Raw genomic sequence first — 14,169 nt, 5'->3', positions numbered from 1 at the left:
TATACCTCTATAACACTTAACAAAGATGCTATTTATTCTGTCAGGAGAGCTTGTCTGTCAGCATAGGTAATCCACCTCTTCAAGAGGCAACAGCTATAACTGATGGTAGAAGCCCTCCTGTTAATATAGTGCTGTCTGTAACAGGGCTCTGGTTAGTATAACTACATTGCTACATTTGGTGTTGGCTTAAAATCTGCCATCTCCTGATACCTAATCTGTCTAAAGCCTGCCACTTCATTCTATGTAACATCTGTAAGATCCAGCCTTTCCTCTATACGTGCACAGCTACATCTCTTGTCAAAACCCTCACTTGTGCCTCAATGGCTATAGCCTCATCCTTTCCGAGCCTGACAAATCCCATTTTGCACCATTTATCTCCATTCAAAATTCTACTGCAAAAGTCTTTCCTAGACTATTACTTCAACCATGTCAACTTTCTCTTTGCATTCCCCCACTTGCTTGTCCTAGACGACAAATACAAATTACCTGTGTTCTATATGACTTATTTCTGCCCTATCATCTCTAATGTGGTAACTGGATGTCAATCCCTGGCTTAATTTCACAAATGATAACAGCCTTGATTATCCATTTTTAAAATTTTCTAACAAGCCCCTTTGACCACCACTGTAAATGAGAGGAGCGTCCCATAAATATTTTCAAAGTAAATTCCTTGTATTCTTTCAGAACTTTCCTTAAAACTCCTTTCTGTTGAGATGCCTACATAAAATTTGACAACAGTTAGGTAGCTGTTTTGCTGTGACTGCTTTTTTTCCCCACACTGGCCAATATACTTCTCAAAGCAAGGTCTTTGTTATGTTTGTACAAAGTCTAGTACAATAGAGCTCTATTCTCTGACCACTACGGTAATACAAATGGATAAATAAGGACAAAATATTAATCAGATAACCTGGGTTGAGAGTTGTGAAATCAGTCAATATGAAAGGTTATGCTTAGCCCTGTGTAAACCAAAACAATGACTGATAAGTCACACTACAATCAAATTGTTGCCACACAGTGATCTTTGTCTTTTCCTTCTAACAATCCATGATCATAAATAGATTCATATAAGGAAGATGCAAAGAGTACCACGATGCAAACTGGAAGGATCAAAACATTCCCTGGGCATACTGAATTCTTTCAGGGTTCAAATAACGGCAACATACTGCTTGTTGAGACCCTGTGCAATACAATTACTTTGTTCATTCTACATTACTCAATTCTGCGTGTACGTGGAAGACAACAAGCTCAAAAAAAGTTAGAGGCATGGTTATAGTTTGACAGACGACACGGAAAAAGTGTAAAGTACTAGAATGTATTTCACATGAATGCAGAAGCAAAACTCATTCTCTCAAAAAATACACACATTTAATGTCGGTCTTTTTTAATTCTAAGAAATGCAATTCCAAAAATACAAACTGAACATCAGAGTCATGTCAATCATCATAATAAAATGAAACAAAGACATTCACAATAATTAAGTCTATGGACATTTTAAGTTTGACAATTATTGTTTTCTTTTCCCTTTCCCTTCCCCCATGTATATTCCAGTATTAATCTTCAAAAAGAAGCATCACTGAGAATACTGCTGGTGTTCAGTTAGAATTAAAGGATTTGGATAAAGTGAAAGAAGACAGAAACAGATGTGAAAGTAAGGTTACAAAGGCTTTACATTTTGCATTACCCCAAGATATAAAAATTCAAAAATCAACAAACTTGCTTTTATCAAAATATTACAGCTACAGACAAGGCAACTTTAAATTAATAGCTGAGGGTGTATGTGAGAAAAATCACATTTTAGTGAAGGTAAACAGAAGTGGCAGATGTTAATTAGCACTTTTGTAAAGCTCATTTATTACCTGGCCAACAATGGACCAAGCACAGGGCAACAAAATTTTCTCTGCTTCCTTTGGCAATAAGGTGACAGAAAAATCCATCTTTTGAAGATGTTCAAGACAGGCAGTAAATTTAAAAAAGTCAAATATGTAATGGAATAAATAAGTACTAAACCAGAGAGTACATTTAAACCAGTATGTAATTAACAAATATTACATAATATTATTTAGGTGGCAAACTCCAAGTATGTAAGAAAGACAGTAAAGTGAATAACCACCAAAATAACAATATTCTTCTGTTTACTCTTTGGCTAAAAAACCCTCAAAATAGCAGACAAAGAAAAATACATCTAACACTGGTGATAAACTGTCTCTTTACACGTAAAATAAAGTTATCAATTTAAAACTTGGTACATTTTATAAAAACAAAAGAGGTAAAGTTGTTATAAAAGCAGTACTGTTACTTCAAATGGCAACATACTGTTTGTTGACCCTGTGCAATAAAATACTTTGTTCATTCTACATTTATCAAACAGACTAACAATTACTACAGACATTATAGGAATCTTATGTGTGTAGCTTCTGTTGACTTATTTTTATAATTGGGAGACAAAATTTACAATCAATGTGCCACAAAAACTTTAAAGTGTTGCTTCTAATAGAGTCCTTATTCAAAAAAATTTAAATCCTGCTTTGTTTTGAATAGCTGATTTACAAGGAAAATGACTGACTGTATTAGCAAGAACATATGAACATCAAAGACTGCACCCATTGCCAGAAGACACTGCACTGGTTTGACACTTTTCCTTAGTACATAGAAAGCAACAGCACGCAATATCGCCTGAGAAGAAATGCTGCTGTGTAAATACTGCAACTATTCCTGATAAAAGAATTATGGGACATACACTCAGAAGCTGCCCAATCCCATAATCTGTATTGCATAGGTCACAATCACACATATATACACATACATGTGTATATATAGTGTGTATTTATACACACGCGCACACACACATACACACAGAAAGAATATATTAAAAAGACAATGAAGTCTAGTCAAAAAGCAATTTACAGGCTCAATATATTTTTTACACTTTGCTTGAAAGAAAATCAGTATTTTACAGTAGTCATTATATACACTGCACTTTATGAAATCTAGAGTGTATTGTAATAGAAATACAGTTCTGAAAACATCTGGATAAGAAACAGACCAAGATTTCTCCAAAGATTTGTGCTAACTAGATATTTTCCCCAATCACAAAAAAATTGTATCCATGGAATGTTTAGGGGGGAAAAAAACTTATTTTTTTTAAACACCATGCACACTGTAAGCAATTGTAACTCAAAATATCCCAATCTAAAACAATCTAACAATGGTCACATTAAAAAATTTAAGTATCAGATCTGATTTTAAGAAAAATCTGTATCACAATATTTGTAATGTTAACAAGTACATATTAAGGCTAAATTGGTTCTTTTTTTAGAAACACAGTAAAGACCTGTCTCCTTGAGAGCCCTAAGTTAAAAAACTGTATCTACAGATAGCAGTGCAGTGAACATAATGTTCAGTCCTACAGTCAGGATGCAGTTGCTCCTTCCCACTCCACAAGATACTGCACCTTTCCATCAAGGGTCACCCGACGAGCCAAAACACGATATTTTTCACCACAAGCTATTCTACCTGCTGCACCAAAATAACTAGTAATTGAGTTTTTTAGATGATTCAGCTGTATTTCCTGATCTGCTAAATTATTAAGAATCTCTGTATTGAGTTCATCATATTGATAATCTTCTTTGTTGTCATCATCTTTTACAATTTCTGAATTCTGAGGCTGGAGTGCTTTTCGTGGAAAGCGACCTCTTCTCCTCAAATGTGGTATTGCAGCAGGCCAAGTTCTTCCTGTCCGAGTCCTTTTTCTGGAGTCTGATAAGCTACTTAACGAAAACAAACCAACATTAAGTCCCAGAAATATTGTTTATTTAAATCATTTTCCTCCTGCATATAGTTTTATTCTGCTTCATATTTTTAGTTATATCTATACAATTCAGTTATGATTTTTTAAAATTTTGTCTATCACCAGTATAGTGTAATAGGTATAAATGGCACTGTATGCTTCTGAGAGCTTACAGTGTAAGGACTTGTTTACATGAGAGAACTGCACAAGTTTAATTGAATTCGTTTAAAAACCAGCTTCAATTAAAAAAGTGCAGGTCCATGTATGGGCACCTTATTTTGGTTTAAGAATAACTGTTCTTTTGACTTATCTTAAACCTTTTCCTAACTGCCCCTCTAAAAATGAATAAGTGCACAGTAGATATTTGTACCAGTTTCAGTATATTTGTTTAAATTCACACCTCAAATTACTCTTTCATTTAGACAAGCCCTCAATTACAGCAAACATCAGGCTCAGTCACTTTACTGAATATAAAAGGCTACAAATAAAGAAAATTTAAGCATGAAGTTTTCACATTTTCTGGATCAAGTGAACTTCTTTTTAAAATAATTTTTAAAACTTTGCATGGCTTCTTCTATATTAAACTCAATAGTCGTAAATTTCTGACTCCTTGTGGACATATTACACAGGCAAAAAAAATTATGCACAAAACTCAGACTAGATGCACTAATGACTAAAGGAGATGTACCGTGGTTTAAGGGTAACATAGGCATGAAGGATTTAAGTCCTTGAAAAAGATATCTTTTACACAGACATCTTTCGCACACTAGAATGGTTGATGCCAAGACATAATATGAGCTTAGTAAATTAGTGACTTGTTTGTATAAAATGTTTCACTTTGTGTATTTTGAATAATAAAAATAAACTGCAGATGTGTAAAAAACCTGGTCATGAAGACATTTGTCAGCATTTGACTCAAAAAACAAAACTTATATCAAATGTATTTTAAATTATAAAATTAGGATAAAGTTTGCAAGACATGAATCAAAACACTTATTAACTCAGTTTCTCAGTTTGACAGAGATCCTTTTGGAATGTTAAATCTGAGGTAGAAAACGGTTCAACGGGTATTTGTAGAACTTCCAGATGACTGGGCTGTTCTTAAGTAAATGATTAACTTATCAAATGTGTGTGTCAAGATAATTCAATCCCTGTGGAAAATATATTGTACTTGATTCATTTTCTTTAACATTAATAGAAATTATGCAAAAGCCTGTTAAACTAAAATGAATTTAGGGTGCAGGTTAGTCCTACCAAATTCAGTTTTATATCAAAATTTATAAGAAGAAGTGGCCATACATTTGTTCATTTTGTTGTAAACAGCTCAAGTGCAGACTATCTCAAAATTAAATAGTAGTTACTAATCAAAGAGAAACCGTCTAATTTCTCCTTAAAAACAGCTTTTGTTTAAAAGACAGAATGTTCAATGTTTCAGCAAGGGCAAGGTCTGTAGGATGCAATATTAGTGCTGCTTTCTTTATTAATGATAAAAATATTGTTGCATCTTTTTCTTCCTTCAGAAAATTAGCCTGGAAGAGCAGGGGGTAAATCAAAGACTGAGAGGTTTCTGCATGTTTCATTTTCAGGGATAATTCAGTACTGACCTGTAATGTCTGGAAATGCTAGATGAGGTAGTTTCTTTTGTACTGGCAGCACCTGTAGATTCTACATCTGAGGTATTGGATGAATGAGCAGTTCCATCAGATCTCCTGAGACATAAGAACAAGACTGTCATGTAATGAAAGTTATCCAGTATTAACCAATTAATCTGACATATGACACGCAAAAATGAGATGCTACTACAAAGGCTGATTTTTTTTTCATTTACCCAACAGAGCAGGGTAAATCCAAGGCTGGGTTCTCTAGCACTGGAACTGGTTCCTTATCCTGAGTGATAAGTGAAAAAATTCAGACAATTTCAGTAGAAATAATCAAATTTTTGAAAACCACAAATTAAAACTTAGTGGTCATGTTATTATAAGAAATGACATTTTAAAGTAAAAAAAGAGAATTATTTGAATACTTACCAAAGAAGATGGCTCTGAAATTTTTTGAATCATTTTTCTTGTGTAGGGGCCAGGTGGACGACCTACTGATTTTTTCTTCCCTGGTCTTTCAATGCCATTACTTATTTCCCTAGAAGAAAGATGAGAGAAAAAATACTGGAGCAACTTGTCCAATGGAAAGATTCAATTGCTGTAAAATAAAAGTTTAAACTTTTACTCTAAGTCAAAGCAGTTATCCTTGTAAATTGAAATTTACCAAATCAACAAAAAGTCATAGATCTTAGCCTGCAGCATAATATGGCAATATCAAGAAAACAGACAAAACCCTAAGCCTTTCCAAGGACATGTGCCACAAGTCTTAATCGTGTAGGAAAAGCACATATTAGGATGAAGTATAAACATTCATTTAGAATACAGGCAGTCCCCGGGTTACATACAAGATAGGGACCGTAGGTTTGTTCTTAAGTTGAATTTGTTTGTAAGTCAGGTACCCCAGATGTCCCTGATTCAGCCGCTGCTGAAACTGATCAGCGGCTGACTAAAGAAAGCCCGAGGCAGAGCTGCTTTACCCCAGGGTTCCTGTAGTCAGCCGCTGATCAGTTTCAGCAGCAGCTGACTTGGGGACACCTGGGGTAGAGCAGCTGGGGTGCTGCCAGGTTGGTCCCCGCAGCTCCCCAGCTGTTCTGTCCCAGGCGTCCAGATTCAGCCGCTGTTGAAACTGACCAGCAGTGGCTGAATCGGACACGCCTGGGGCAGAGCAGCTGGCGTGCTGCTGGGTTGGTCCAGTAGCGCCGCACCTCGGTGCTGTGTGACCAACCCGGCAGCCCCCCAGCTGCTCTACCCCAGGCGTCGGCGAGAAAAGCCAGTAGACCAGGGAGACGCGGAGCAAAGCCACGGAGGACGCGGGCAACAGGACTGCGGTGCGTCTCGATGGGACCGCCGCCTGCGAGAAAAGCCTGGTCTTTTGGGGGGGGGGGGGGGGGACGCACTAGCTGCGCCCCCCTCAAGCAGACCAGGCTTTTCTCGCTGCAGAGGACGCGGGCGGCGGGTCTCAGCGGTCCCGCCGCCCGCATCCTCCGCGGCGAGAAAAGCCTGGTCTGCTGGGGGCGGGGGGGGGGGGGGGGGAGGCGCACTAGCTGCATCCCTCCCCTCCCCCCCCCCAGCAGACCAGGGAGCCGCGGGGCAGCTTTTCTCACCGCGGAGGACGCGGGCGGCAGGACCGCCAAGATGCGCCATGGTCCTGCCGCCCGTGTCCTCCGCGGCTTTGGTCCGTGTCTCCCTAGTCTTCTGGGGGGGCCCCCCAGGAGACCAGGGAGACGCGGAGCAGCTTTTCTTGCCGTGGACAATGGGACCGTCGTGGCACATCTCGGCGGTCTGCGGGGGGGGGGGGGGGCGGCGCGCAGCTAGTGCGGGGTTCCCTCACCCCGTTCTTAAGTAGGGATCCGACATAAGTCGGATCCACATAACCTGGGGACTGCCTGTAGTCAATGTATATAGAATTCTGATAGTGTTAAAATCAATTGTGTTTCAAAACCAGATACAGAATCCAGGAGTTCGATTCACAACTTGAAATCCCATCTTCTGTTTAAAGTCTTAGTTCAGAAAATTGCACAACAGGCCTGACTAAGGCAAACCATTATTTTTTTTATTTGCTTAAGAAAAACAAAGTCTGAGTATTTTCTTGGTGCTGCTAAATTAAACGGTTTTCAAAGAGGTCTTAAGGTGGATTAGCTCAACATTCTGACTTCACAACAACCTCAAAAGAACAATACATAAATGTATCAGATCATTGTATATTTGTAAAGCATCTGCACTCAAAATGCAGAAATAAGTTATTCACTTATATAAGTGTTTAATAGTGTATAATTTGTACTATAAAAACCTCCGGGGAGACACTCTTTCATAACAGACCATTTAAAATATTTATGGAAGATTGAAATCAATACTGTTTATACTCAAATTTCAATCAAATGCAAAGTTAGCCGGAGAAAAAATTTCAAATTTAATTTTTAGGAAAAATACCTTCTACTGCTATTACAAAGAAGAAAGTAGCAGGAACTACAAAATAGTTATGTGCTATCTCTGCCTCACTAATTAGTTACACATTAATCCTAATGTTGTACTAGCATGAGTGAATAAACTTTTAGCATGATAAAAATACAAATATTGCCTCAATATTGTAACAAATTTTAGTATGATTTCAGTTCTGTAACAAATACTGAAGTCATTGTGCTGCTGATTTATTTTACCTTGCATCAGGTATGGGTTTGGATGATTTTCTGCCTTTTATTTTGAACTCATGAGATGTTCCCTCTGGTTCTTTCTCCGCCTTTAAAGCAGCATTTGGTGGCACAGGAGGAACACGAATTCTCAAGCCAAACAAATGCTTCTTTTTCTTTATCTCTTTTCCAGACATAAACCTAAGTGGAAGAATTAAAATTTGGACACCAAGAAAGCAAAAAATATCTTGGAAGTACACAGATGCTGGAAGTTAAATAAACTAGAATCCTCTAATTTTATTTTGTTTATCATATTTTATTCTACGCACTCCACCCCAATATATAATGTCATTCTACAGAGAAAATGATGGAAGTTAAACAGAGTTTTGCTGGTGATCTGTTTTCCAGAGAAAGCTACCTCAATTCCCATATAATATTGAACACTGAAAGAGTTTGGTCTTTCTAGTAAAAATGCTACCTAGGGCCACCAACAGTTATAATTCTGGGTAAAGATTCTAAGATTACTGTGGGAAAAAACCCACATTACAATAAGATGTGAAAAGAGCATTTAAAATGTGTAATACAACTAATCAACTTACATGGTCTTGTAATCATTTAATGCTTCCAGTACATGCTCATATCTTTCAGATTTTGGTGTATCTGCCAGCTGTAAAATATTAAGAAGTGATTTAACCTACTGGAATTTTCAGTGATAAAGCTCCAATGACCTAGAACAGAGTTCTTTTTGCTTAAAGACTACTAGTTCAGGATCATAGTATGTCTTCAAGGCATAATTTACGGTGAAACTTGCCTTACTTCAAACACGTGCTATTATAGTTAGTACCCCATGTATTCCAGGAGTCTAGGGTACACAATTTGCTGCAAAATCCAAGCTGTCAGAGAATTTAAGCTTTACATTTTAAAAGGATCAAGTATTGTTTTCATGATCCTGCAGATATCCTGAAACAAGAACTCTGTGATGTTAAATATTCCACTGACATGAATGGGTTAACCCGTAACATACTAGATTGCAGTTTGTATACCAATATTTTTAACTATTTCACTGATAATTTTAGCAGACATATTTTGCTCAAGGAGCCAATTATCATTTAATCTAAGATTGGTCAACACCACTCAAGGAGTGTATTATAAACTCAAGGAGTGTATTATAAAGCCTTAAAAGTGGAAGTAAAATATTTACCCCCACTTCCCCACTTTAAAACTCCCTTTCAATATCAGAGCAGCATAAAGAAAGTTTAATGTAAATCAGCATTAGGCCCAAAGTATTTACTCCACAATCCTAAATTTCCTTTTATGATACGTCACAAATGGTTTCTTCCCAACTACCAAAACTTGCAACATTTCCCCCTTAAAGTTACCGAACGCGTTCATGAGTTACCAACATAAAAATCTACTTCACCCTAAGAACTGAAGATATGGAGAAAGCATAATATAAATTTAATTCACTATTTAAATACGTAACAGACTCCACAGTCCTAACTACTACTCATTTTCATATTTAGCTCAATACAAATATTTTTTTTATTTCAATGAAGCTGTCAAAGAACTTCCAAGTACATTCTGTGACACTGAGCTCTTATACACTGATGGTAATATATTTTAAAATATAAATATCCCTAATTCTAATATGCTTTCTGAAAAATGTGGCACACAACCTCTCATTGGAGAGCTAGCAATCAATGCGAAGTGTCTGAGACGTTTGTCCAATGTACATAGCAGACGGACACTTTCGGCACATGATAGCATAAATTATATTTCTGGATGCACAGGAATATGTGTTCTTGATCTTATAACTCACTTGGTTATGTCTAATAATGGTATCAGCAGAGTGAATATGTGGACAAGTGTCTGTCTGCTATGTACATTGGACAAACGTCTCAGACACTTCGCCAAAGGATCAATGCCCACAAAACAGATATTAGACAGGATCACAAAGAAAAAACAGTTTCTTGCCATTTCAACCAGAAAGGACATAGAATCATAGAATAATAGGACTGGAAGGGACCTCAAGAGGTCATCGAGTCCAGCCCCCCGCCCTCAAGGCAGGACCAAGCTCTGTCTACACCATCCTGTTCTTAAATATTTCCAGAGAGGGAGATTCCACCACCTCCCTTGGCAATTTATTCCAATATTGGACTACCCTGACAATTAGGAATTTTTTCCTAATGTCCAATCTAAACTTCCCCTGCTGCACTTTAAGCCCATTACTCCTTGTCCTGTCCTCAGAAATCAAGAGGAACAAATTTTCTCCTTCCTCCTTGTGACACCCTTTTAGATATTTGAAAACCGCTATCATGTCCCCCCTTAATCTTCTTTTTTCCAAACTAAACAAGCCCAGTTCATGAAGCCTGGCTTCATAGGTCATGTTCTCTAAACCTTTAATCATTCTTGTCGCTCTTCTCTGTACCCTTTCCAATTTCTCCACATCTTTCTTGAAATGTGGCGCCCAGAACTGGACACAGTACTCCAGCTGAGGCCTAACTAGTGCAGAGTAGAGCGGCAGAATGACTTCACGAGTTTTGTTTACAACACACCTGTTGATACAACCTAGAATCATATTTGCTTTTTTTGCAACAGCATCACACTGTTGACTCATATTCAACTTGTGGTCCACTATGACCCCTAGATCCCTTTCCGCCATGCTCCTTCCTAGACAGTCGCTTCCCATCTTGTATGTATGGAACTGATTGTTCCTTCCTAAGTGGAGCACTTTGCATTTCTCTTTATTAAACCTCATCCTGTTTACCTCTGACCATTTCTCTAACTTGCTAAAGTCATTTTGAATTATGTCCCTATCCTCCAAAGAAGTTGCAACCCCACCCAGTTTGGTATCATCTGCAAACTTAATAAGCGTACTCTCTATCCCAATATCTACATCATTGATGAAGATATTGAACAGTACGGGTCCCAAAACAGACCCTTGAGGAACTCCACTTGTTATCCCTTTCCAGCAGGATTTAGAACCATTAACAACAACTCTCTGACTACGGTTATCCAGCCAATTATGCACCCACCTTATCGTGGCCCTATCTAAGTTATATTTGCCTAATTTATCAATAAGAATATCATGCGAGACCGTATCAAATGCCTTACTAAAGTCTAGGTATATGACATCCACCGCTTCTCCCTTATCCACAAGGCTCGTTATCCTATCAAAGAAAGCTACCAGATTAGTTTGGCAAGACTTGTTCTTCACAAACCCATGCTGGCTATTCCCTATCACTTTATTACCTTCCAAGTGTTTGCATATGATTTCCTTAATTACCTGCTCCATTATCTTCCCTGGGACAGACGTTAAACTGACCGGTCTGTAGTTTCCTGGGTTGTTCTTATTCCCCTTTTTATAGATGGGCACAATATTTGCCCTTTTCCAGTCTTCTGGAATCTCCCCTGTCTGCCATGATTTTTCAAAAATCATAGCTAAAGGCTCAGATACCTCCTCTATCAGCTCCTTGAGTATCCTGGGATGCATTTCATCAGGACCTGGTGACTTGCTGACATCTAACTTTCCTAAGTGATTTTTAACTTGTTCTTTGTGTATCCTATCTTCTAAACTTACCCTCTCTCTGCTTGTATTCACTACGTTAGGCACACCTCCAAACTTCTCGGTGAAGACCGAAACAAAGAAGTCATTGAGCATCTCCGCCATTTCCAAGTTTCCTGTTACTGCTTCTCCCTCCTCACTAAGCAGTGGGCCTACCCTGTCCTTGGTCTTCCTCTTGCTTTTAATGTATTTATAAAAGGTCTTCTTGTTTCCCTTTATGCCTGTAGGTAGTTTGATCTCATTTTGTGCCTTTGCCTTTCTAATCTTGCCCCTGCATTCCCGTGTTGCTTGCCTATATTCATCCTTAGTTAGTTGTCCTAGTTTCCATTTTTTATATGACTCCTTTTTTATTTTGAGATCATGCAAGATCTCCTTGTTAAGCCAAGCAGGTCTTTTGCCATATTTTCTATCTTTCCTACACAGCGGAATTGTTTGCTTTTGGGCCCTTAACAACGTCCCTTTGAAATACTTCCAACTCTCCTCAGTTGTTTTTCCCTTCAGTCTTGCTTCCCATGGGACCTTACCTACAAGATCTCTGAGCTTATCAAAATCTGCCTTCCTGAAATCCATTACCTCAATTGTGCTGGTCTCCCTTCTACCTTTCCTTAAGATCATGAACTCTATTATTTCATGATCACTGTTCCCTATACTGTCTTCCACTTTCAAGTTCTCAACTAGTTCCTCCCTATATGACACTGACATTGTCTCAATGACTTGATTACCTGCATCCTGCTTCAAAGGCCTTTTAAGACTACACTTGAAAGAGAATCCTCTGAACTGTCATTCATGCTTAAATTCGATACTTTACCCTTAAGTTTGGATAAAGATTTTAAGTATATTACCCATTACAAAGATAGCTTCCCCAATTATCACCTCTAATATCATTAGCTCACAGACATTTACCTCCCTTCTGTTTTGAAATTTGATTTGTCCTTTTCATGTGTTCATTTTTTTTAATTGTATCCTTTGGTGTATATGGTTGTGACAATTTCCTTCCACTATTTGATCTGAGGAAGTGGGTCTGGCCCATGAAAGCTCATCACCTAATAAACCATCTTGTTAGTCTTTAAAGTGCTACATAGTCCCGTTTTTTAAAAATAATGACACTGAAATGTCAATGTTAGTAGTCTACTACTTTCCTCCTATTTTACTAAGAGGAAAGAAACTTAGTTTCTAAGGCTCCTACACTGTTTTTTGCAGAAGAGGAAATGCAAATGAAGCATTCATTAGCAAATCTCGCACTCATTTGTATATTCTTTTCTGATATTTTTTGCGGAAGGGATTTTTGAGAAGAAAAACACAATGTACATGGGACCATTTTTCAGAAAAAAAACTTTTGTGAAAGATCTTGTAAACCTCATTTTTTGAGGAATAAGGGATCTTGCGCAAAAGGGTTTTTTCCCAAAAAACGACCCCGTCTACACTGCATTTTTTTTTCTGCAAAAAGGATCGGAAGAGAATGTATAAATGGGAGTGCAAGATTTGCTAATGAGCACTTATTTGCATTTCCTCTTCAGCAAAAAACAAACAGTGTAGACGGAGCCTAAATTTAAAATGCACTGATCTGAAGCAAAGTCAAAAAGTTGTTTCTAAACACAATGGGCTCCTCAGCAAAGAAAGATGTAGGAAACATTTATACTTTGCAAATTCCTATTGCACTGAATAATCACTGTTTTGCAAAAACCCAAGGTTTACTAGAAGTATCAAAACACCAAGCTGACCAACATACAGTTTATCATTTTTATTTCCTCTCCTAGTGGAAGATAGACATGGAGATCACCACATTTGTACCTCAATCTTGAAGATCCCACCGTACGCCACCTTTCCTCTATTGTACAACACTATTTATGCTCTCCTAGGTCATTACAGAACTTAGCCCTCTGCTTGAAAGAGAAGCAAGTTTCTCTGGAAATTTGCAAACACTGCTGCTTAACCAAGTGGAAGTAACACTTAATCAGGCATGAGTGAGTTTTCCTGCTTTATATCCTGCTTTAATTCTCTCTATGCCATAGTGTTTTAGCAACATTTTTTATTTATGACTTTTCTGTTATAAACAAAAGTTTACTTTTGCAGCATTTCTGGTCTAACAGTAAGAAACCAGAAACCACAACCAGGTACCAAGTCCACTTGTCATGTAACGTAAGCATTTAAAAGGTCATGGAACTTGCTGGAATATTCAATTTTTTACAACTTACTGAAATGCCATGGAAAGCGAGTACCCACCACATTCTCTACTATTCTACTACTATATTTAATTTTAGATTAATACATTTTTACTTCTGCTAAAATAAGTTATACTTCCGAACAGACCCTAAAAAAGAGAAGGCTAGAACAATTACTCATTGACCTGTTCTTTATTGTTTATCTAAATGGCTCTTCATCATCATAAGTCCTACAAATGTATAAAGGATTAGACTAGATATATGCATCAAATTATTAATCAACTTCAGAATTAAACTGATGTTATATATCAGATTCTAAGAAATTCAGATACCTCTATCACAATAATTCTGTGTTTAATTACTGCTATTTAAGATAGGCCATAATTAGACTCAAAGTATCAACTTTTTGGACACAGTTATTTGAGTGTGT

General features: G+C 37.5%; 1 protein-coding gene across 3 annotated transcripts in view; it reads right to left on the bottom strand.

Moving 5' to 3' along the window:
* Positions 1–1,298: 1,298 nt before the first annotated feature.
* The window catches only part of MTF2 (metal response element binding transcription factor 2), a 61,577-nt gene continuing 48,706 nt past the window's right edge, over positions 1,299–14,169 (bottom strand). For 2 of the 3 annotated variants that reach the window (XM_075936549.2, XM_075936551.2), the window contains 6 exons: positions 8,612–8,679; positions 8,043–8,213; positions 5,815–5,923; positions 5,616–5,674; positions 5,392–5,496; positions 1,299–3,767 (listed from right to left, as the gene is read on the bottom strand). In XM_075936549.2, coding sequence (XP_075792664.1) covers positions 3,410–3,767; positions 5,392–5,496; positions 5,616–5,674; positions 5,815–5,923; positions 8,043–8,213; positions 8,612–8,679 — 870 coding nt within the window. In that variant the 3' untranslated portion in view covers positions 1,299–3,409. The remainder of the gene's footprint in view (positions 3,768–5,391; positions 5,497–5,615; positions 5,675–5,814; positions 5,924–8,042; positions 8,214–8,611; positions 8,680–14,169) is intronic. The other variant, XM_075936550.2, reaches the window with a different exon arrangement.

This window comes from Pelodiscus sinensis, chromosome 9 (genome assembly GCF_052426305.1).
Source record: "Pelodiscus sinensis isolate ZL-2025 chromosome 9, ASM5242630v1, whole genome shotgun sequence".
In the NCBI taxonomy this organism is placed as follows: domain Eukaryota; kingdom Metazoa; phylum Chordata; order Testudines; family Trionychidae; genus Pelodiscus; species Pelodiscus sinensis.
Note: the sequence above shows the minus strand (reverse complement) of the source record. Positions and strands in the feature narration are given on the sequence as shown.